This window comes from Tupaia chinensis, unplaced genomic scaffold (assembly GCF_000334495.1).
Source record: "Tupaia chinensis unplaced genomic scaffold, TupChi_1.0 Scaffold000197_1, whole genome shotgun sequence".
Lineage (NCBI taxonomy): Eukaryota > Metazoa > Chordata > Mammalia > Scandentia > Tupaiidae > Tupaia > Tupaia belangeri.
In genome coordinates this window covers 423,722-449,606 of record NW_006159672.1, presented here as the reverse complement: position 1 = coordinate 449,606, position 25,885 = coordinate 423,722, and the positions used below count along the sequence as shown (strand labels likewise).

Below are 25,885 nucleotides of genomic sequence, written 5' to 3'. Positions count from 1 at the left end.
TTGGAGTGCTGTCTGTCTCACTCTGTCATCGACGAACTAAATAAACTTAACACCAGTAAACAAAAGATTTTTAAAAAGGAATGGGGCAAAATGATCTCTATTTTCTGATGACATGATCTTATATATAGAAAAAATCTAGAGATTCCATACCAGAAAACTGTTGGTACTAATAAAGGAATGCAGCAAAGTTGCAAGATATGCAATCAACACGTAAACATCAGCTGTATTTCTGAACATTAACAGTAAAGAATATGAAAAGGAAAAGAATAAAATACTGTTGACTAGTTTACAATTGACTTATCCAGTGGTATGATAAATTATATGAAGTACATTTTTTCTAAAGCACAGTGAAGGCTGTGTAAGGTTAATAGTGTACAGTATAGTTATTTCGTAGCATATTAAGGATAACAAATTTCAATTCACTTATAAAGTGCTTCATTTTCACCCTAACTCATTTGATTAAAAGAAGCCCAGTACATGATGTAATGGTTATGAGGCTGGATTCCTACATAGTTGATAACGGTTCAAGTCCCAGACCTGCTGACTTAAAACTCACTCTGGGTACATGTGCGTGCGTGCCCAAGATCCCGAGAGGAGAATGGAGGAGAAGGGATTGGGGCGTGGCCATACCCCCTGGGGGGTGATTTCTCGCTTTCTGTTTCTCTGTCTCTGTCTGTCTGTCTGGTGAGCGCACGCGCCCTATAGCAAAAACCTCTCCAAAAAAAAAAAAGACAAGATACTAAAATTGGTGAGAGAGAAATGTCAAATTACATACAAAGGTTATTCCATCAGGTTAACACTGGACCTCTTGTTGGAAACAATGCAGTAAAGAAAATAATGGGAAAATATATTAAAAGTGTTAAATGAAAAACAATTTCAAACAAGATTACTATACCCAGCAAGATTATCCTGCATATGGGAAGAAAAGATAAAAATATTCCCAGCTAAAAAAAAAAAAACTTGAAAGAAATCACCAACTCCAGGCCAACTCTTCAAGAAGTTCTGAAAGGAGTGCTGTACCAGGAAAACTAAAGGAAGACAGGCAGAAATAAGAGAACAAAAACAACCAAGAAAATGTCTAACTTAATGATAGGAACAAGTCTAGAAATATCGATCATAACATTGAATACTAATGGAATAAATTCTCCATTCAAGAGACACAGACTGGCTAAATGGATAAAAAAGTCAGAAGCCATTTACCTGTTGTCTACAAGAAGCAAAGAAACACACCTCATGGATAAAGGCATACACAGACCAAAAGTGAAGGGCTGGAAAAAGGTATTTCCAGTGCAAACATAAATAAAAATGGGCTGGAGTTGCAATACTGATTTCAGGCAACATAGGCTTTAAAACAAAAACTGTAAGAGACAAAGAAGGACATTTTATCGAAGTAAAGTTGCTAATTCATCAAGAATACATAATGCTCATAAATACCTATGCACCCAATTCAGGAGCATCAAAATATGTATAGGAAAGACTGGTAGATCTAAAAGGAGAGAAAGGTTGCAACACTATAATCATTGTGGATCTCAGAACGACATTATCTCCTTTAGACAGATCTTCTAGACGAATAATAAGCAAAGAGATATAGGAACTAAATGATACCATAAATTAAACGGACTTGACAGATATCTATAGAACTTTCCACGCTAAAATCACAAAATATACATTTTTCTCACCACTATATGGAACTGTTTCAAAGACTAATCATATGATAGGGCACAAATCAAACCTTTATAGATTCAAAGGCACAAAAACTATATTCAGCATCTTCTCTGACCATGATGGAATTAAACTTGATATTAATATCAGAAAATATCCTCAAAAATGCAAAAACACATGGAAACTAAACAACCAACTTCTGATTGACTTCTCAACTACCAAAGAAATCAATACTGAAATCAAAAGATTTATGGAAACAAATGATAATAAGTACACGAGTTTACATAATCTATGGGACAATGAAAAAGCAGTCATAAGAGGGAAAGTCATAGCAATTAGTGTGTATAAGAAAAAGATGGAAAGGTAGCAAATAGACAACCTAACATCATACCTCAGGGAACTGGAAAATAAAGACAAATGAAATAGAAAATAAATAAACTATACAGAAAATATATGAAAGCAAAAGTTGGTTCTTTGAAAGATCAACAATATTGACATACCATTAGATAGACTGATTAAGAAAAAGAAAAGAACCAGGTTAATAAAATTTGCAATGCAACAGGCAAAATTACAGCAGACATGATAGAAGTATAAAACATCATTAGAGGATACTATGAACAACTATATGCTAATAAACAAAAATCTGGATGAGATGTACAAATTCCTGAACAGATATATTCTACCAAGATTTAATAAGGAGGATGTAGAAAGCCTGAATAGTCCCATAACAAGTAATGAGATTGAATAAGTAATAAATAACCTTCAAAGAAGAAAGTCCAGGTCCTGATGGCTTCACTTCTGAATACTACAAAATCTTTAAGAGTTAAACTCCTTCTACTCAAACTATTTCTAAAGATCCAAAAGGAAAGAATCCTCCCAAACTCATTTTATGAAGCCTCCATCATCCTTCTCCCCCAAACAAATAAAGACATGACAAAAAAAGAAAACCACAGACCATTATCTTTGATGAATATAGATGTAAAAATTCACAACAAGATACTTGCAAATCGTATCCAACAACATGTAAGAAAGATTATTCATCACAACTAGGTAGGCATTATTCCAGGGATGCAAGTGTGGTTCAACATACTCAAAACGATAAACATAATACACCAAAATATCTTAAAGAATGATAAAAACCATATGATCATTTCAATTGATGCAGAAAAAGCATTTAATAAAATACACCTCTTCGTGATTAAGACTCAGCACAATTGACATAGAAGGGTCATTTCTTAACAAAATAAAAGCCATATATGAAAAATCTATAGCTAACATTACAAAGCTTTCAGCTTTTCCCCTAAAAACTGGCACTAGATAGGGCTGCCCACTTCCTCCACTCCTTTTCAATATAGTGCTGGAAATCCTAACCAATGCAATGAGAAAAGAAGATAATATAAAAGGCATTCAAATAGGCAAAGAAGAGTTGAAAATATCTTTATTTGCAGAGGATGTGATGGTATATTTAGAAAACCCAATGGTATCCATGAAGAAAACTTCTCAAAGTAATTAATGAATACAGTACAGTGGAAGGATACAAAATCAACATCCAAAAATCAATAGCATTTTTATATATAAACAAGCTGACCGAGGCAGAACTGAACTAAATAATCACTTTTACCACAGAAACAAAATGTATAAGACACTTAAGGATAAACTAACCAAGGAAGTCAAAGAAGAAACAAAAAAGTAGAAGGACATCCTTGTTCCTGGATTGGAAGAATTACAGCAATGCTACCCAAATTATTCTACATATTTAATGAAACTTCAATCAAATTACCAGAGACATTCTTCACCAATCTAGAAAAGACAATCATAAAATTTAACTGGGATCATAAAAGACCCTGTATTGCCAAAGCAATCCTTCTCAAGAAGAGTAGAATGGGCAGTATCTCACTCCCTGATCCCAAAATATATTATAAAGCTGTGATAATCAAACCAGCACAATATTGGCTCAAAAATAGACAGGTGCACCAATAGAACAGAATAGAGACTCCAGAAATAAATTCCAAAGCTTATAGCCAACTGATTTGTGACAAAGAAGATGAGTCAATCCCATGGGAAAAAAGGAAAACCTCTTTAGCAAAAGGTGCTGGTAAAACTGGGTATCCACCTGCAGAAAGATAAAACTGATCCCCATCGTTTGCCATTAACAAAATAAATTCAAAATGGATCAAAGATCTAAACCTAGGACCTCAAACTATAAAACTACTGGTGAAAAACACTGGGGAAACTCTGGGAGACATTGGGGTGGGCAAAGATTTTTTCAATAAGACCCCTGAGACACAGGCAAGAATCCCCAAAATAGACAAATGGGATTATATCAGAATAAGAAATTTCTGCACAGTGAAAGACATAGTAATTAGTGTGAATCAACAACCCTCAGAATGGGATACGATTTTTGTAAACTATGCCTCAGATAAGGAACTGATAACCAGAATACACAGGGAACTCAAATGGCTTACCTGAAAAAAATTGATCAACCCAATTAAAAGATGGGACAATGAGCTGAACAAAAAACTCTCTAAAGGAAACATACAAACAGCCAAAAAGCATATGAACAAATGCTTAACATCCCTCATCATAAGGAAAATACAGATGAAAACTACAATGAGTTACCACTTAATCCCTGTCTAAATGGCGAAGATTAAAAACACAAAAAATGATAACAGTTGATGGGGTTGTGGTGAAAGGGGAACTCTCCTACACTCTTGGTGGAAATGTAAATTGGTACAGTCACTGTGGAAAACAATATGGAGGTTCCTCAAAGATCTACAAATAGAACTACCATATGATCCAGTAATCCCACTTCTGGTTATCTACCGAAAGGTTAGGAGAATGCTCAGTCAGAAAAGTGCTTGCATATCTATGTTTATTGCGGCATTATTCACGATTGCTAAGACATGGAACCAACCCAAATGTCCACAAACAGATAAATGGATTGAAAAAGTGTGGCACCCTGGTACTTAATAGAAAGTGGGCGAATATAGAAGATTTATTGCTGAGTGAAGCAAGTCAGATTATGAAAGAGAGACATTATATGTCTCTATTTAACATATATTGACTGTCCACACTCTATGTTAGAGACTGAAAGATTGGAGGGCATAAAAGCATTAAAAATAGTATGGACACTGGAGACGGTGTGGAAGGAGGGTGGGAGAGGGGGGAAGTTTAGGGAATGAAATGAGGGAGAAAAAATAAAAAGACATATGTGGAACACAGAAATGGTTTATTACCTGTTGATGATAGAAAGTACAGTATTCTTAACTGGAGTAGTCTGAGGTGTATATGTTGGGTAAATTATCTCTATAAGCTAAATGACATATAGCAATTGAACATATAAAAAATAATTAATTTTTTTAAAAAACTCCATTTCATGAAGCTTGCATATAGAAAGAATGTTAAGTCTTGCTATCCTGATGGTCACCAGGTGGTGAATCCACTGAGTTTCTCTCTGTAAGAGTCTTCAAATGACATTTTAATTTTTTAAGAATTATGTTATTTAACTTTATTTATTTTTATTTCTTTATTTAAATTTGACCAGAGAGGGACAGAGAGAGAGAGAAAATGATAAAGCGAGCCTCCAGGTCTGGAAGTCAAAGGACAGTTGGCCATGAGAGAGTCCAGTGCACTTAACCACCATGCTACCTGTCGGCCCCATGAAAGACATTTTAAACGTCAATCAACAAAAAGCACCATTAAGAGAGAGAGAAAAAATTACAATTACTCAGTAGGAAAAGACATCTGCAACACACACCTGACCCAAGACTCCTATCCAGAACATACAGATCTCTGCAAGCACAGAAGCAAAATGACCAAGAGGTTTGAACAGAAAATAATAACAATTTTAGTAATAATAACTTATCATAAACAAATAAACAGATGTTAAAACTAATCAGGTATCAAAGAAAAGTGAATTCAATACAATCCTAGCACATATGTCCATATGGGTTAAAATGAAAAAAATATCAGTATAATGGTATTATTAAGACTCTGCAAGAACAGGGACACTGCTGGGGATGCAAAAAAAAAGAAAAGAAAAAGAAAGAAAAAGTAACAAACCACTCTGGACAGCAGTAACCTGTGTCCCGAAGTGTTGTTGGAAAGGAAGATGGCAGCATCCACTAAAGTTGAACACGAACAAATCTCATCACTACATGTTGCTTTGTACTTAATGTAATGGAAGTTGAAGAAGGATGAAAGGAGAGAGAAAGGGAGGCAGCAAGGAAGGGAAGGAAGAAAAGAAGAAAGGAGAGAGGAAAAGAAGAGGAGGAGGAGAGGGGAAGGAAGAAAAGAGAGAAGGAGAAGAGGAAGGAAGGGAGCAAAGAGAATAAGGTAAGAGAGAGAGACAAAGAGGGAAAAAAAGAAGAGAGTAGAAAGGAAGAAGAAAGAGGAGGAAGGAAGGAAGGGAAACTGCACAGAGCCTATAATTCTGAATGAATGACAGGTACCAGCTATAACCAAACTGGTTTACAGCTAGTGGAACACAAAATCAATATAATAGTGGGATATAAATATTTTCCTTTTATCAAAAATTTTTCCAGAGGGTGCATGCACTCGCTGGAAAAAGAAAGTAAAAGTGAGTATCTAGTTACACCACAATCTCTTCTCCTCCATCCTTTCAGGATTTGGAGTACACACACACATGCCCAGCACATATTTTTTTCAAGCCAGCCAGGTCTGGGACTCAAACTATGCACCTAGTCATGTGGAATGCAGCTGCCTTAACCAACATACCAAGGAGTGGCCATGTATTTATTTTTCTTCAAGTGAAAATGGACAGAATGAAACAGAATAAAAATATTAGATGGCTGCACATAGTAAGGAATTCTTGTTCTAGCACCATGTCCATGGAGATATGAAGTGCACTGGGTTGTGATAAAATTTTTTTTATTTTTTAACTGGAGATTTTGTTTGAAAAAGCAGGGGAGTCATTTAGCTTTCTGACAAGGTAGTGGGGGTGTGGGGGCAGGGCTGATGTGTACAGTTATCTGAGAGGAAAAGAGCCCTGTATCAGGAGAAAAAGGAGAGCACCCCTGAGGCTACCGAGGAGTTGGCCTTCAGGTAATTTCATACACCAACAAGGTTTCGTGTATGATTAGCTCTATGGCTGGGAAAAGGACAAGAGGCAGGTGACTTCCATGATTTCTGGCTTGGGAAGCTCTGTAGACAATGCCTCTTATTGTCATCAGAACTGACCATGGTCAACACCATGTCAACAGGAACTAACATTCTATGTGCCCTCTGTGCTCAATGGTCCTTCACAAGGAGCAGGTGAACAGAGGGTGCCATATGCCTAGTCATGGGCTGGGATCAAGGGCAGAAGGTCTTGGAGTATGATCAGAGCCAAGGTCAACTCATCCAACCAACCTGAGGTCCTGAGACCTTATTTGCAAATAATGAATGCCAGATCTTCTCTGAGCTCTGTGCCTCTGACATTCTAACACACCAATGTAGACAGGACCACAATGTAGTAGACTGATGCTTCTGAACTGAGGTGCACGAGATTTTCTGCTTCTTTGCCTTTCAACCACATCACAGTGTTATTTCCATGAAAACAGCAAGCTAACTTAGTTAACTCAATTAACTATTAATCAAGTAAAACCATAATTTGAATTTAGACAAATATCCTCATAAGAAGGAAGTAAATTTAAGGAAACAAAGAATTATGTTTCTGTACAAAATTTCTCAATATCTGTATAAAATGCTCTGATTTTCCAAGGAAATGCACATGCTTCTAATCACTTCCCTCGTCTATTCTTTTCCTAGTAATAGAAAACATCTGAAACAGTGACATATAAAACAAAAGTTTATTCAGGTTTAGAGGTACGAGGTACAGAGGCCCTCTCTGGCCAGGTTTACCTGGCTGCATGATGACAGGTGGAATGGCAGGAAAGCATGATCTGAGTTCTGTTGGTCTCATTCCTCCTCCGTATAATTGCACCAGAACTCAGTCATAGAGGCCGTGCACTAATGACCCTAACCCTAATTTTTTCCCAAAGTTTCACTTTTTGACACCATAATTAGACCAAAGTTTCATGTTCTAATCCTCAACTCATGTATTTTTGTGGGAAATATTCAAACTACAACACTTTGGGGCTACAATCCTCGTTATGGAGAAAGAGTGACAAAACATTATCTTCATAAAAATGTAAGTAATTGCAGACATAGCTTGTTGAATGGTCATTGCAGGTCAGGTTTTGGATGAAGACCTCTGCATGCATTATCACATTTATTCCCCCATAACGCCTTAGTGCATTTCAACTTCTGTCTCTCTAGTGAAGAAACTGCAGTATGAGGTAAATTTTCTAAACAAGTGATAAAGCTAACAAGTGGACCATAGATTTGATCAGAACAGTGGACTCTAGGGCTTCAACTCTCAACCTCTGCCTAGAAGGTGACTTCTGGATGGGAGAGTTAGAGAAGACAGGCATAGGCGTCTCCTCAACCCCAGTTATCAGCAGAATGAAGGTACAGAGACTGGCAACACAAGAAACCTGAAAAGAGACACTTGGTAATATTTTCCACACATGTCCTATATCCCAGGCACCAGTGAGGGCAACCCTGGCATCTCAGTTCATGTCAGTGTGAGTCTAATGCCTTTCCTATTCCCAGCCACCACCCATCACTCAGTGACCTTGAGCCAAGCCTGCAAGGCTCTGCTGTGAAACTAGAACTCTTGGCAGGGGCTTTTAGCAAAAACCACTCCCAGTTGTCTGACACCACCCCAATGACTGAAGACATGTCCCGCCACCTTCAGTAGATGGCCCTTATTATTCTACAGGGCACTGGTTTTGCTGGAGTCACACAGCAGAGAAGAGTGGCCGAGAAATGGAAAAATAGAAATCATTGTAATGAATAACATGTATTTCTACTAGTTTTATTAACATCATTGAGTCTCAGTGTTTTTATCCATAAAATAGAAGTACCAGTGACATTTGGGATCAAGTGATTCTTTACTACAGAAACTGTCTTGCATGCCGAAATGTCTAGCAATATCCCTAGTTTTTTACTCACTAGATGCCAGTAGCCTTTTTTCCCCCAGTTGTGACAATAAAAAAAATGTGTCAGGACATGGCCAATTGTCCTCTAGGGGGCAAAACTGCCCCTGGTTGAGAAATGTTGAAAAGACACTCAAGACATTGTGGGGCAACCCAAAAAGCATTCAGTTAACTTGGCTTCCTCACCTTCCACTTTAGACTTAAGATAAAAGTCTAACACAGGGGGTCTACATCGAAGAAATGTTCTTATATGTCTAGGTAACACTAGAAGTAAAAATTTAGCATGGGAGGACCGGGAGGATGATCATAATAAAATGTATTTCCTCCACTTTATACCTCATTGAGAGATATTTCATGCATAAAATAGAGAGGGCACTTGGTTTCATTCTTCATATGGTGAAGTGCGTCCTCCAGCATTAAGTGCCTGTAGATACTAGTTTTATTAACATCATTGAGTCTCAGTGTTTTTATCCATAAAATAGAAGTACCAGTGACATTTGGGATCAAGTGATTCTTTACTACAGAAACTGTCTTGCATGCCGAAATGTCTAGCAATATCCCTAGTTTTTTTACTCACTAGATGCCAGTAGCCTTTTTTCCCCCAGTTGTGACAATAAAAAAAATGTGTCAGGACATGGCCAATTGTCCTCTAGGGGGCAAAACTGCCCCTGGTTGAGAAATGTTGAAAAGACACTCAAGACATTGTGGGGCAACCCAAAAAGCATTCAGTTAACTTGGCTTCCTCACCTTCCACTTTAGACTTAAGATAAAAGTCTAACACAGGGGGTCTACATCGAAGAAATGTTCTTCTATGTCTAGGTAACACTAGAAGTAAAAATTTAGCATGGGAGGACCGGGAGGATGATCATAATAAAATGTATTTCCTCCACTTTATACCTCATTGAGAGATATTTCATGCATAAAATAGAGAGGGCACTTGGTTTCATTCTTCATATGGTGAAGTGCGTCCTCCAGCATTAAGTGCCTGTAGAATGGTGGCACCGACAGCAGTCAGGAGCTCACAGCAAGGTGTGCACTGTCTCTGAGAATTCTTAAACAGGCTTTGCCCTTTGAAAACTTTCCTCTAACAAGAGCTTCCCTAAATAAGAGTCCTGGTTGAGAGCTCTTCATCACTGCCATTCCTTTGAGAGTAGTTTGGTTTTTCATCTCAGAATTAAATAAAGAGGCAATTTGAATAAAACCACACTGTATAAAACAGCTATGCTATGTGAAATAAATTGGTTACAAACCACCAGGTAAAATCTGGCAGTTGTTTAAGTATTCAGCAAAGAACCAAAGCACACATACTATGGGATGAGTGTTAATGAAAACTATTTACAATAACTTATAAAAATGCCATAAAGAGTAAGCAGAACTCCATAAGTAGCATTTGCTCATATGGTAGTTGCCATGGCGAGATGAACTTGGCTCTGCTACACCATCAGCAACCATATCCAGGTCCAAAAGCACTGGGAGAGAACCACCAATATCCTAGCCCTCTCAAAAACCACAGTCTAGACAAAATTATGTCAGAAAAAATTATGGCCATAGCAAAGTACCACACATGTAGGGTCCTCTTCCTGCCATGGGTCCTTTCTCTGCTGTGCAATCCACAACACATACTGGAATCAATATCGGTCTTGAAACTGGTGTATCAAAATGGCTAACAAAGACTCAAAATAATGTCCCATGTGTTTCTCAGAGTTTTGCAAGAGATGTGCTTACATGCTACCTGAGTAATCTCAACCTAGAAGCCAGAACTTGTAGGCTCAGTGACCAAAAACTGATGTCTCAGAGCTGCAAAATGCCTCAGGTTAGGCTGGCCAGTTTCCTTGGGAGTATCCAGGTTCAAAGAGCAGCATTATTAAGTTTATAAGCTAGGGCAAAATGTAGGCATGCTGAACTCTAGGGAAATTGTCATTCTAAAATGTTTTCATTGTACTGACTTTGAATTCCTAAATCTTCACACACACACACACACACACACACACACACACACACACTATATATATATATATATATATTCCCTTTTGGTCTTTAGCTAGTTGTGTGCTGTGACAGTATTTGTTTCAATAGCTGCTGCATGAAATGAAGGAAAAATTCTTAGGTGTGCTTAAAAATCATCAAGCTGTTGGATGTGCAATACCTTAATGGTAAACCAACAAATTTAAAAAATTAAATAATTAAATGAAACCAACCACAATAACTAAAACTGTAGGCCTCAAAAAGGCAAAAAGATAAGTAAATGGTTGTGAATACCAGCTACAGTGTGGGAAGAAGGTGGGTGAAGGAGTAAAGTCTGAGGAACAACATTAAGGAGAAAAATAGGCAAGGCATTTATGGCGCAAAGAAATGTGTTATTATCTATTGAAGATAACTTTCTAGTAGGGTGAACTGGACTGGTGAGAAATGTACACATGCTGGAATATTCACTTTGTAAGCTAAGTAACATGACTGAATGTATAAAAGAAATAGAAATAAAAAGAAAAAAGTATAATAAATACATAAACTCATTTTTAAAAAGGGCAAAAAGATACTGAGAAGTAGTAACCCAATTGTCTCAAGCCCCTATGTGCCCTCTCATGGAAAGTAGAGATGTTTTTTGGAGGGAGGCTGAGTAGGAAAGAAAACTGTCCCCCGGAAAACAGCCAACCTCAGGCTGTTCTGGTGCCATGGGCCTTAAAGCAGGTCCCAAGCATGTGGGTACCCCACCTTCCTCTCTCCCCACCTAAGGCAAACAGTGCGTTTTCTCTGATTCACACCTGCAGCACAGCTCTGCCAAGGGCTGAAATTCTTCCCCAGCAACCAAACCAAATGGCAATGTACCGGCAAACAGCCTATCCTGGGGATTTGCCTTCTGAGTACTAACATGATTTATCCCTAAGAAACCTGGCATCTCCAGGGTGGTACCCCTTTCCAAGACTTGAAGGCCCTTTCTGTCTGAATATATGCCAATTAATTTTGGCAGAAATGTCAGTGAGCCTGCCATCCTGGATTCTCATGTATCTGATGGATACTACTTATCAGTGGGGAAATGTATTATACTTAGTAGAAAAGATATCTTTAAGTTACAAAAATAAGCATGGGAAATTTATCTCATGAAAGGAGCTACATAGAGTTATGAGTATGTCAACATACATCATGTATGTTAGATGGGTAAAAAAAAAAAACCCACTACATGGATGGACAGAGGAAAACACTTCCTGGTCTGAGTCACAAGAGAAGGAGGACAAGAGGCTGTATGGAAAGAGACAAAGTTGTAGTTAACTGTTATTAAAAAGTAGGATGTTTCATTCTGGACTGTTCTGAGACAGTTTCCATATGAACATGACTTAACAAAAATAAAAAAAAGAATAACATTTGACATATGACAACATGATCTCATAACCTCCAAGTTGGAATGAAATTTGAGTTTGAAAACAAATATGAGATTCATTTCAGATTTAGCAATACCAGACAATAATTTTTCACTGATGGTCTCTAATATTCAAATGGTCAACTAGAAAAAATGAAATTGAGATTAGCAAAATCCATTACATTTGAAAAGCTTGTCTTTCAGACAGGTCCAATTATAACCAACTATTGTTATGGCCAATGTGCTGACTGGTAACATTTTAAGCATTTCAAAATTGAAATAATAATATTTTCCATTTTCTGTGGACAGAATTTTCAGTCCTCGATAACTTCCTTGCCTATGATATTCCCTTGCTCAATTTCTCATATATAAAGATGTACATCATGAACTGTCAGTCTCTCCTGATAAATGCCAAGAATCCTTTCTACTATCCAGGGGCAACTTTTAAACTTGTTATATTTTCCTTTTTTGCTTTGTCTTCCAATCAGTTTCAAGTTCTTTGACTTCTAGATTTTGGGTTCTAGAAAGCTTCAAGTTATAGCTTTGACTTTACGTGTTTATATTCATGATCTATGACTCCTTACATTTAAAACACACCAAGTCCTCTAAGAAAGGTGTGGGATAGAAACCACAAATCATAAATATAATCTCCCTTAGGCTACAGCCTAAGATTGTTCCCGAAGAGAACTAGAAGGAAGTCTGAAATCAAAATCTATGCTAACAGAGAGACACTTGAAAACAATTGATAATCAGTCACAAACTATGATAGCTCTGAGGAAGTAAAAATGTTGGTTTCATGTATTTTTCATCCTGAGGAAAGAGGACACGGTATGCAGTGGGGCCTCTGGAGAATGTGAATTGGGGTAGCTGAATTCTTAAAAATTCAGTGGTAAGTTTAAATAGTTGGTGAATGTGGAAAAGAGTTTGTTACATGTTAGATTGTCAATATGAACAAGAAAGTGAAAGTCTAAAAATCTGAAAAATTATACTCGATACCATGCTCCTTCTCACCCCCTCACATTGTACAAATGTTTTTCTCAAGCAAAATGAAAGCAGTTAATAACACATCCTTTCTTCCAGATGAGGAATTCAGTCCACTTGACAGATTCATTTGCTATCAGATCACTCCTCTCACTTAAAATTCTAGTAGGAGGTAATTCTCACATAAACATAAGCACCTTACTGGGATGGATTTGAGGTTCAAGACTACAAGAGATAAAAAAAAAATCCAACTTCATAGTCACATTCCTGTTAAGGAACACAAACTCAACAATAGCAAAGTGTAACTCCTGGACAATAGACCGTGCTACACACACACAGCGGCAATTTTAAAAAGTGAGCTCATACGAGTTCTAGGATAGAAGCGCCGAGATGCTCACAGGGAAAGGACTGCTCTTCCAATACAACCTGAGATCTTCAATGGAAACTTAGCATTTGCTCCCCTCTGGAAAGATTATAAAGCACTTCTGGATGCTAACACACAAGCACACTTCTACTATTTCTGAACTGTGCTTATCTTAAATGTCATCTTGCCATCTGGCACTATCATATCCTAGAGCAGAGTGATAATGTCAGGCTGTTGCCAATCAGTTACTATCTTGAACATAGCAACCGAGCTACTACTGTCCTTTGGGATAGTCATTAAATCCTATAACTTTGATTCTTGATTTACAAGTTGCTGCACCAAAACTAATGGACACTGCCTTTAATTACATTTTACAAGCCTCAAGTATTGAAGAACAGTATGTTCACAGAGACAAAGCTGAACAAGCACACAAATATTTAAGAGACCATAGAGGCTGATTTTGTCCATTTCTAAGCTGTCGGTGGTAAAACTACATGTCCAGCTGTGCCATTAAAACTTAAATACAGACTCGGGAAGCTTCTGGGAATCACTGCTTATCCTACTGAGGCAAAGAAGTCTCTGATGCATGCCAGGATTAGGGGAAGCCAGGAACTCTGGCAACCTACAAAATATTAGCCTATTACATTACAGGCAAAAAATAAATAATAATAAACGCAAGTGGAAAATGACATAGAAACAATGCTATATGGTATCTACATAATTTCTATGTGGAAATGATCTTATTACAGTATTATTGAGAGTTTGTTCTTCTAAAAGTGTATGAAGGGACTTCTACAAAGCACATTAATAAATGGCATCTTCTTTAAGTGTACATTTCTAATGGTGAAGACAGATAAATAAGACAAATGTTTTGACTTCAGTGTTCAAAATTCACTCAGGCAAGGGATAAACCCTGAAGGAAAATCATGTTTTAAGTACATTAAAATAAAGACAAAAACTGGGGGCCAGCAGATGGCATGGTAGTTAAGACACTGGACTCCCACATGGCCAACTCTGGGGACCTGGTGGTTTGAGAATCACTCTGGGCATGTATGCATGCTTACCCAAAAATGAGAGGAGAGTGGAGAAGGGATTGCAATATGGCCATTCCCCTGGGAGGGTGATTTCTCGCCTTCTCTCTTTATCTCAAAGGCATATATGCATACATACACTAAAACAAAAACTTAAACACACTCTTCAAGAAAGAGGCATACTTAGATGAAGAGGCAGGGTGGTAGAATGGTTTAAGCGGTAGGACCTGAGGTGGATGGCTTGGATTTAAATACTGGTCCTGCCACTTTCTAGCTGTCTGTCTTTGGGGCCTTGGGTAAGTTAACAACTTCTATAACTCAGTTTTCCCCATCTGTAAAGTGGGCACAACAGCAGCAGCTGTCTCAGAGGTGGTGGAGGGCATTAAGTACCCTACCGCATATCATTCTCCACAGCAGATCTGGCACGTGGAAGGCTTACCAAATGCTACCTCATCTTTAGTTTTAGAATTGCAAACATCACAAAGAATGAGTGCATCAAGTGAAAATGAAACAAACTCTTCACTTTGAAGGTGGCATTTAAGCAAGGATGTCAAAAAATATTTAAAGGTCACCAGAACTGCTGCCTTGGCAAAGTTCTAAGAATTTAGCCACATGGAGGCAATAACATTCGTCAAATACTGGGCTGATTCTGCTCCTGAAAATCAATGCTATTTATTGAACAGAGAGGCCAGCATTTTGGGGTGGTAGGATGTGGTAATAAAAATGACAATGATCAGTGCCCACCCTGAAAATGCCTCCTGCGTAGCTTACTTTCCTGCTGTTTGGGTAGGTATGTTCCTGCAGAATGTGTTGACTATGATAGGGATACTGTTTGATTTGTTACAAGTCAGAATCTCTGCAAATAATAGGGCCTTTAATTGGAACCAACACACCTTCATACAAGGACATTTATGAGCACACATGAACTGCACACCTGCACAGGGGTGCACAGACATACACGCATGCATATATAATATGTATGTGCAGATGTACGTCATTCATCATTAGGAAGCTCCAATGGAAAAAACACTGTCTTCTGGATGACATAACCTCAGAATATTACAATTCTTGATTAGGCAGTTCTATATAATAGCATTTTATATAAAATGTCAAATAAACTTGTTGGGATTTTTATCTTATTAAAATTCCTTTTAGGGCTGTGGTCTTTGTACACAATGAATAAGAGAACAAGACAGACTTCATTGTTCCAGAGTTTATGATCACCTACACAAGTCTTTATCCTCCAAAGTCTCAATTATATAAATGCTAAGAGGACACTGAGCACATGTGGCTTCTCCCTCATAGTTTCCTTCCCCACAGATAAAAGGCACTCCTCCCTGGTACAAGCTGCCACTGCACCAACCTGCTGGCGCCTGTTTCTCTAGCATGTAGCTATGCCCCACAAAGACATTCTAGTGAGTAGGAATACAGGGATGTTGGCAGCAGAAGGCTGTGACTCTGGTCTGCAGAAAACTCATAATTCCAGAGACTATGGGTCATCTCCTCATGCCAGAAAAAAAACAGAATGTCTCAGGAGAAGCTGGATAGGGTTTTTAGAGAAGGAAACTATGGCTTAAGCCAGACAACACACATTTCATGTCAAACAGCTTTGTATCATATATGGTTTTTGGGCAGCCTTCATATAGTGCAAAGCTGGTGGTAGGTGGCAGATAATGAATTACTTGAGAGAGAATGATGCAGGCATGATGTTAAAACTGAAACTAGGCTCTCAGTCATCATAAAAACATCATAATAACAAATAAAGAGAGTTTGACTGTATTTATTGATGGTTCCCTTTGGTGGTGGTGGTGGGGGGGTGAATGCTGCAAGTAGGAACACCACAAAATACAACTACAAGGAGTCCCTTACATCTGAACTTTGTTGGAGCAGTGCCCAGTCTGGGATGTGGAATGCACTGCTTGAGTGACAGGACATGGCCACTCTGCTGGGGAGACTCAGAGAAGGTCAAAACCATGCGTAGGGTCACAAGGAAGAGAGCACAGTCCACACCAAAGTCTCCACAACTTTGCACTCAGGAGCCTGTGCAGTTGGCCTGCTGCAGCCGCACCTTTCAGTGCTGGTCAAGCTATAAGGTCTATAGTCCCAGAAGAGTGAGTTTTTGTTGTTGTTGATTAGTTTGTATTTGTAAATGAAAAATAAACTCATTAAAGACAGATATACTCCAGTTCTTCAGAGTCCAGGTGACCATGAAGAACATGTGGGTTAGGGGCACCCATCCTCATGTAGCCCAAACTCTACGTATAATTTTTGACTTCCCCCAAACTTAACTACTAATACTGATTCACAACTATTGATCAGAAGCCTTACTGATAACATAAACAGTTGATTAACACAACTTTTATACATGTACTATATACTATATTCTTACAGTAAAGTAAGCTAGAGGGCAAAAATGCCATAAGAAAATTGTAAAGAAAATTTATAGTACTGGGTTGTATTTTTCACTATATTTATTGAAAAAAAAGGATCCATGTATAAGTGGATCCTGCACTTCAAACCCCTGCTGTTCAATGGTCAGCTGCAATTCTAAATTGTCAATCACAAAAGTTAATCCTAGTAGAAAAAAAGAAAGAGAATACCAGTGCTTTAAGTCCCTCAGTTTCTAGATAAAGATTCAAATGCCAAGAGATAGCTGCTTGCACACAGCAGGTAGAAAAGTAAAAAGCAAAGGCCAGGACCCTGGCTCTGCACACCAGGACAGCGCTGTATCTACAGTGATGCTCGGCTCTCTAGGGCTTCAAACTGAGTGTTGTCAAATGCTATCTTAGATATATGGAAGGTTTCAGCCCAGCAACATCTGATTGAAGATGGACAACACTCCGTTGTGCTTAACCCTAATGGAGGCCAACTGCAGATCCTGCAGCTCCTTGCACACAAGGGCAGTTTCATCCATGCTTTCACATAAAGTAGCAATACCCAGGAGAAGCCAAGAGAAAAGTCACTGCTGCTACGGCCCTGTTCACAGACTGGACAAAAGGCATCAGAAAGAGGCAAAGACAACAGGGAAAATGTAAATTAGCACCACAAAGATATATTACACACCTATCAGAATGGCTAAAATAAAAAAAACAATCACAATACCACAAGCTGGATGGGGACAAACTGCATAGCTCATGTATTGCTGGTGGGAATATAAAGTGGTTCAGACAAAGATTGACAATTCTTGTAAAATTAAATGTACAATTGTCACATGACCATCATTTGCACTCCTGGGCATTTATGACAAAGAAGTGAAGACTTATATTCACCTAAAAACCTATATATAAACTTGGGGTTTTTTAATGCCAGACAGTTCATGCATACATGAGTATGTGTGAAAGAAGGAGAAAAAGAGAGAGAGAGAAAACACCCCCTCCCACCCCCAACAGGGCCTGGTCATGCCACAATCTACTTTTCTCCAATTTTCCAATCTCTCAGGATTTGAGGCAGGTACATGTTGCCCAGGGTATTTTTCAAGTCATTATGGTCAGGACTCAAACCCTGATGAGCCATGTGGGATCTGGCTTCCTCTGCATAGCACCTATCTGGTGTACTATCAGGCCACCTCCTAATGTAAATGTTTGTGGCAGCTTCATTCATAATAACCCCAAACTGGGACTAGATAAGATGTCCTTCAACAAGAAAATGGTTAAACACTGTGTGGTACAACCATACTATGAAAAACTATTAATGATAAAAAGGAATAAGGTATTGATAAATGCAACAACCTGAATTTATCTCCAGGGAATTAAGCAAGATGAAAAAAGCCAGTCCCCAAAGATATATACTATATGATTGCATTTACATAACAATTTTGAATTGATAAAATTTTAGAAAAGGATAAGAAGTTGGTGGAGGGGAGAGGAAAATAGACAAGAGGGCTACCTGCAGTGATGAAATGTTCAGGAGCTCACCTGCGGTGGTGGGTTAGAGAACATAGGCATATGATAAAAATGTGTAGAATTAACCACAAACATGAAGGATGTAAGTAAAACTGAGAAAAGATCGGTGAATGGTATCATTTTCAGTTCCTGGGTTATAATACAACACTATAGGTTTACAAAATGTTATTATTGAGCAAAGTTAGATAAAGTGTATGCTATACAATATCTCTATTATATCTTACAACTGTGTATGAATCTACAGTCATCTCCCTAAAAAGAGTAATAAAAAAAAGAGAGATCAACAGAAATTTCTTCCCAAAAAATCCCTTGTGATTGAGGACTCCATGATGGTTGTTGGTGCTTATGAAATGATAAAATCTCAAATGCTAGAAATAGTAATATTTAACAACTCTAGAATTCTCATTTTTTTAAATAAGTGAGCTATGAGACATGAAAACACTTTTCAAAATTCTAGGAAAGGGCTGAGAATTGTTTGGGCTAACAGAGACACAGAGTTCAAATGAGAGGCCAATCACTGGTTAATAAGACCTCTGTCCACGACAGTGGCTAAGGGATGTACAAATTCAGGCTGCTTCTCTCCTGAGGCCAGAGTTCAGGTACTTACTGTCAGAGTCCCATATTGGCATAAGGAAATCACCACAGACTTGGGGGTCCATTTAATCCAAATAACTATAATATTTATATCACAGACAGTGGATGGTACTTCGTAGGAAAGCCACAATGGTATCTAGGCAACATCACTATTCCCACCAGATGTGAATTCGGCATCATAAAAGGTGAGAGCTGTTCTCTCTGTACTTACTTATTCTGCATCATGTTCATTATCACCCAGTCAAAAGGGTAGACATTCTTCCCAATGAGGTTCTTAAACATGATGAATGTTTCCATCAAAAAATCCTAAAATAAAAACCAAAACATTGAAACAGCCCACTAAGAAAAAGGTGAAAACTATCCCCTCCCATGAATGCATGACTTAATAGATTATAAAAGATTCTATTTTTTTAGCTGAATGAAAACATGCTAAAAACTAATGAAGATGTATTTCATAAAAGCTGTATATTCATTCTACTGTTCTACTGAACTGAGCACCTCCTATATAAGATGGTTTTCTTCAAGGAAATGTTCAGAAATAACATGGGCATGTCTCTCCAATAGCCAAAAAAGTAAATCTCAAATGTTACAGATATGTATTCATACCTTTTACTGATTATAGAAAAACATGATTCTTACATGCTAATATAATAGGCAGGTTGTAGCTTTTTCTTCTGTTTATTCTAAATCCATTTTCATTAAGAACAGGCCTCAACAGATTGAACATGGGATGTTATTATTGTCTATTTTTCTCATGTAATTACCTGCCCTCCCCCCAAAAGGCTCAAACTGGAACTCCTGGCCATCTGCACATAGTTGGTATGCCATAAACCATCTGATCATGTGACCACCCAGACAATTTTTCTAGATAGCAGCTACATCCCTATAAGCTACTCAGTTATACCTTTGGTCTCACAGATGACATCACAACGTCACAGGTCAATACAAAAGGCAGCAGGGGTCAGGGCATGCCCAGTTGCCCCAACCTGCCGCTACACTGATGAGAATGCTCCCAGCACAAAAAGGATCCCCACTTCCTAGGGATTCTACCCTGTACCTGTTGGAATTAGGAGAATTTCCTATTTTTGAGGGCCTGACACCTGCACTGAGCTAGCCCGAACAAAAAAAAGTGATTATCCTCAAATGCACACATCTCTGATAGTCCCCATGCTCACTTAAGACCTGGGGTGGGAAGGGAAAAGGCAACAGAGAATTGACTTAGAAAAATGAGGCCATGGTCAAAGTTTGGCAAATGAGTGGATATTTCTCATTTATTTAATCTACTGAATCATAATTAGGTGCAATAGCTGTGAAGGCTAAGGTGGTGAACAGAATTTAAACAGCCAAGAAAGCAATTCCCAGAACAAACTTCTAAACAAGCACCTCTTGCAAAGAGGTGCAAGTTAAATTTGATGACAACAGTAAGCTGATGTTCAAAGTTAGCATATTTTCTCTGCAACCTAATGGCAAGGTGCAGTTCTATCAAGACATGTCTGCTGTGTGAGGGGTTGGCTGCGCCCCTGACCATGAAAAAGGGCAGAAAGTGATTGTGTTCGCCCTGGTACAACAGAGGCTTCCAGTCCAGGAGAGCTGAGGGACCTGGGCAAAATCCAGAAGGAAAAGTCAGTTCAGACATCCTCCAAACTCTGCTCACAAGTGTGGTGGCCTCAGGACCTCAGGAGCAGGAACATGCTGATGCCCGCAGACATAATAACTGGCTTCTCTCCCCAGTTTAATTATTGAAACTCATATTTCACTACTTAGTTTCCCCACTTTGTCCAGGGTTTCCCATTTTGATGACCAGGTTGCATATTTTGCTGGCTGAGTGCTATAATTTAGTCACATCTCTATTTGCATGAAATTGCTGGCTTTCTTGCTGATCACTCCTCAAAGCCTAATAATTGAGATACAGGATCTGGCTTTTATTATTCTGGAAGAGAAGCATATTTTCCCAACTCCTTTTCTTTTCTAGGAGACAAAGTCCCATACTTCATTAGTATGGCTCAGCTGTTAAAGTTTGGTACTTTGCTGATCAAACAAAATGCTGCCTATAGAGGGAAATGAGGTTTTGAAAGACTTCCTTGTTCCGTCTGCATAATTCACTAGCCATGGCAGTGGTCCTCACAACTGCTTTTGCCTAGAACAGCTGATGAGGCTTACTAGACTGTTACACTGGGGTCTCTAAGTCAACAAGGGATATTTTCTGAAAATTTCATCATTCAGTGCTGATCTATTCCTGTTACACTTTTTGGTTAGCTTACTCATAGGATGCCCTATACAGAAGGTGGGAAGCTCTAACAACAGTAATCAATGCATTCCTGAGGTGAAATCTTCTTATCATAAACCCATCTGTTTCCTTCCATGCCTCACTCCACCCATTTGAATAAGTGGTCATCCTCTCACACCTGGACAGCCACAGAGGACTCCTAAACCTGCCTCTGTCTATCTGTACTCTTGTTCGTCTTCATGTCCACCCCTTGCACAGAGTTATCTTCTCAAATTGCAAGACTTCCCCAGTCTCATTCTTAACCTACATTTGCAATGGCCTTTCAGTGCCCTTAGTCAAAAGACAAATCGTCTTGACCCTCAGAATTAGGAAATCACCATTCTGCTCTATAAAAAAAGTAACAGTTATAGACAAGGGCCAACAATAAATTTTTCAATCTATCTGGTGAAAGACTGTAAGAAAATGGGATATTTGCTAAGTTTTTATGGATGTTGAAGTTTTACCCAAAGATTACTTGATGATTGTAAGGTGGGGAGAATTTATCTTCACAATGAGGAGATTCAGGAGTTACTACCTTTTCTTTTAAGGTTGTTGCCATAGAGCATGTGTGCTTGCCAAAGGGAAATAGAGAAAGGGAAAGTGAGAAATCAAGGAGGGATGGCCATGCCACAATCCTTTCTTCTCCATTCTCCTCCTGGGATTTCTAGGCATGCACACATACATGCCTGGTGTGATTCTCAAGCTGCCAGGTCTGGGACTTGGACTGTGGCTGGCCATGTGGGAATTTAGTGCCTTAACCACCACACCACCTGCTGGTTCTGAAGTTACTACCTTTTAACCAAGTAGTCAAACCTAGTAGTGGGTCCACATGACATTCCCAGTCTCCTGATATGACACAATAGAAAGTATTCAACGACAACTCAGAAACATTCATGCACAAATATTGAGCTTGAATTTTTGGGCAAGCTTCCATTTTACAGAATACAAGGGAGGATAGAGAAATTGTTGAAAGGTATTCTAGGCAGCAACTTAAAAATCCAAACTACAAAACAGCCTACAAAACTACAGGCTCAATCTCTTCAAAAAAACATAAAATATGGACCCAGCAGATGGTGTAATGGTTATATTGCTGGACTCCCATATAGTCACCATCATTTGAATCCCAGACATAGCAGCTTAAAACTCACTCCAAGTGTGTGTGTGTGTGTGTGCGTGCCCAAAATCCCAAGAGGGGAATGGGGAAGGGATTGCGGTGAGGTCATTCCCCCCTGGGGGGGGGTAATTTCTCACTTTTTGTCTGTCTCTCCATGACACATTCTATAGCAAGAATATTTCTCAAAAAAGTAAAAATAAATAAAAATAAAATAGCATTGTCACAAAAATCAAGAGAAAAAGAAGGTGATGGACTTATTCCAGAAAAATATTAAAGAGACACAACAAACAAATGCAATAGGTAGACAGCATTCTGATTTTTTTTTTCTTTTTTTGGAGAGGTTTTTTTGCTATAGGGCACGTGCGTTCGCCAGACAGACAGAGAGAGACAGAGAGATAGAAAGCAAGAAATCACCCCCCACAGGGGATGGCCACACCACAATCCCTTCTCCTCCATTCTCCTCTCGGGATCTTGGGCACGCATGCACATGCACCCGGTGTGAGTTTAAGCCACCAGGTCCGGGACTCGAACTGTGGTTGACTACATGGGAGTCCTGCGACATATCCATTATGCTAACTGCTGGTCCCGACAGCATTCTGATCTGAGAAAGCCTCTCTACTAAAAGTTACAAAAGTTTGGATAAGACTCACAAAGCACAGATAATAATCTCTAAAATAGACAAGTGGGACTATATCAGACTAAGAAGTTTCTGCACAGCAAATGACATAGTAACAAGTGTGAACTGACAACCCTCAGAATAGGAGAATATTTTTGTAAAAATGCCTCAGACAAGAGACTAATAACCAGAATACACAAGGAACTCAAGCAACTTACTTGAAAAAAAAAATGATGAACCCAATTAAAAGATGGGAAGTTGAGGAGAACAAAAAATCTTTCTAAGGAAGAAATACGAACAGCCAAAAAGCATATGAGGAAATGTCCACATGGCCCTCATTGTAAGGGAGATGCAGATTAAAACCTCAATGAGATACTACCTAACCCCTGTCAGAATGGAGAAGATTAAAAATATAAAATGTGATATGTGTTGGGGGGATGTGGTGAAAGGGGAACTCTCCTACACTGTTGGTGGGAATGTAAACTGGTCCAGTCACTGTGGAGAACAATACGGAGGTTCCTCAATAGAAATACTATTTGATCCAGTAATCTAACTTCTGGGTATCTACCTAAAGGATAGGAGAATGAAGAGTCGGAAAAGTGCTTGCCCATCAATGTTTTTTGCAGTATTATTCATGATCGCTAAGACATGGAACCAACCCAAATGTCCACAAAGAGATGAATGGATGGAAAAAGTGTGGCACATATACTCTATAGAATACTATTCAGGCATAAGAAACAACAAGACCCTGACATTTGATAGAAAGTGGTCAAATATGGAGAATCTATTGCTGAGTGAAGCAAGCCAGGATATGAAAGAAAGATATTGTATGTATCCAGTTAATATATTCCAACTCTCCGTACTTTATGGTAGAGATAGAAATATTGCAGGGCATAAAAGCAATAAAAATAATTATGGATGCTGAAGACGGTGTGGAATGGGACGGGGGAGAAGGGAAGAGTACAGAGAAGGACAGCAAGAGAACAAGTAGAGGCATGACATTAGTGAGACACAGAAATGGTTTCCCAAGATGCCAAGAGGAGAATGGAGGAGAAGGGACTGTGGCATGGCCATCTCTCCTGGGAGGTGATTTCTCGCTTTCTGTCTCTCTGTCTCTGTCTTTTTGGTGGGCACATGTACCTTATAGGAAAAACCTCCCCCCACCCAAAAAAAAATATTGGAGGGCATAAAAGCAGTGAAAATAGGGATTAAGGATGCTGAAGGCAGTGTGGAACAGGGCAGGGGGAGAAGGGAAGCGTATAGAGAAAGATAGCAAGAGAACAAATAGAGAAGCATGTCATTAGTGGGACACAGAAATGGTTTATTATCTGTTGGTGATGACATGTATAGTACTCACAACTGGAATGGTCTGAGAAGTATTTCATATTGGGTAAATTCATTTTATAAGCAAAATGATACATAGTGATTGAATGTTTAAAAAGATACTGAGAATAATAAAAATAATAATAATCTGGAAAAAAATGATGAAAAGCTATTTGATGATGTGGATAGAAATGTCTTTGTCTTGGCATTCCTACTGGAAAAAGAAATGTAATACACTGTAAAGATATAGGTGATTCGATGTAATATAAACAATTATGATAATAATAAATTAAGAAAAAGAAAAAAAATAAAGTTTGAGAAGAATGGAGAAATCTGAATGCAAATGGTCTGAGGGGATGGTAGCTATGTTTCAGAGGTGAAATAAGACCACTGAAAAATGGTTTCATTCTTGAGAGTCTCTCACTGAACCACTCACAGAGGAGCATCCTGGTTTCTCTCCCATACCTAAGGAAATCAGTTATGTAGGTATACATAGAGATACACAGAAAAGCAAATATGGTGCAAAATGTTTGTGATTGATGAATTCAGGTGGTAAAGACAATAGTTTTCATTGTACTATTTCAGTTTTATATGATTGAAAATTTTCACGATAAATAGGGAAAAGAGTACAAGTATTATTGCTGAAATCTGAATAGGTCAGTGAATTGTATTAATGTCAAAACTCTGGTTTTGACATCGTACTATAGTATAATATCAAAGGTGCAAGATGTTACTATCAGGAGAAATTGGGTAAAGGTACATGAAACTGTCCATAATATTTCTTACAGCTGCATGAGGCTCTACAATGATCGAAATAAAAGGTTTACTCAAAAAAGAAATGCTTTAGTATTTTTTGATTGGGAAAAAAAAAGCAAATAAATGATCAATAAAGTTAAAAACTAGCAAGGAAAGAAAGAAGAAAGAAACAAAGCTTCTCTGTCTTTATTTTGGTCTACGAGCAGGTCCTGTGTGGTTTGATGCCTCAGATGCTTACTGGTAAGAAGTGTCTCCGGAATGGAACTCCTGCTGTTCCCGGCACAAGCACTGGCACACGCTGTTCCCTCCAACTGCAGGGCTCTTCCCTCTGCACTTCATCCCACCATCACCCCCTCTGCAAAGAAGGCTCCTGACCATCCTGACTCAGTCCAGTCTGCTTATTACGTAAGAATCATTCTTTTTTAATTTTTTAAAAAATTTATTATTGTTTATACATTCAGTCACTATACATCATTAAGCTTGTATAGAGAATTTACCTCATATAAAATACACTTCAGGCCAGTCTGGTTGAGAATACTATGCACGTCATCATTAATAGGTAATAAACCATTTCTGTGTCCCACAAAAGTCTTAATTCTCTATATTTGTTGTTTTTGCTGCATGATTCTGATGTGAAAATTGGCAGAACTAAAATGAAGTCATTACGTCAAACCCTAACAAAATAATGCCAGATTATGAAGGAGGAGCCTTCATACCCACATGCCTATGATACCCACATGCCTTTTCTAAAAATTCTCTGGAAGCCATAAAAATTTCAGACCATCACTTCCTGTGATGTGACGTCTCCAGCAACAGCCAGTGGTTAAAAGTTTGCCAACTCTTGCTATAAGCTTCAACACCCCATGTACTTTGTTTCAAAATAATTCATGTAATCGTCCCCCTTTATAAGCCTTTATAAG

At 38.4% G+C, this 25,885-nt stretch overlaps 1 protein-coding gene across 1 annotated transcript in view; it reads right to left on the bottom strand.

The window, feature by feature from the left end:
* Positions 1 to 25,885, bottom strand: part of DOCK1 (dedicator of cytokinesis 1) — a 597,377-nt gene that overhangs the window by 212,007 nt on the left and 359,485 nt on the right. Inside the window, exon 38 of the mRNA XM_014587219.2 lies at positions 19,102 to 19,196. Coding sequence (XP_014442705.1) covers positions 19,102 to 19,196 — 95 coding nt within the window. The remainder of the gene's footprint in view (positions 1 to 19,101; positions 19,197 to 25,885) is intronic.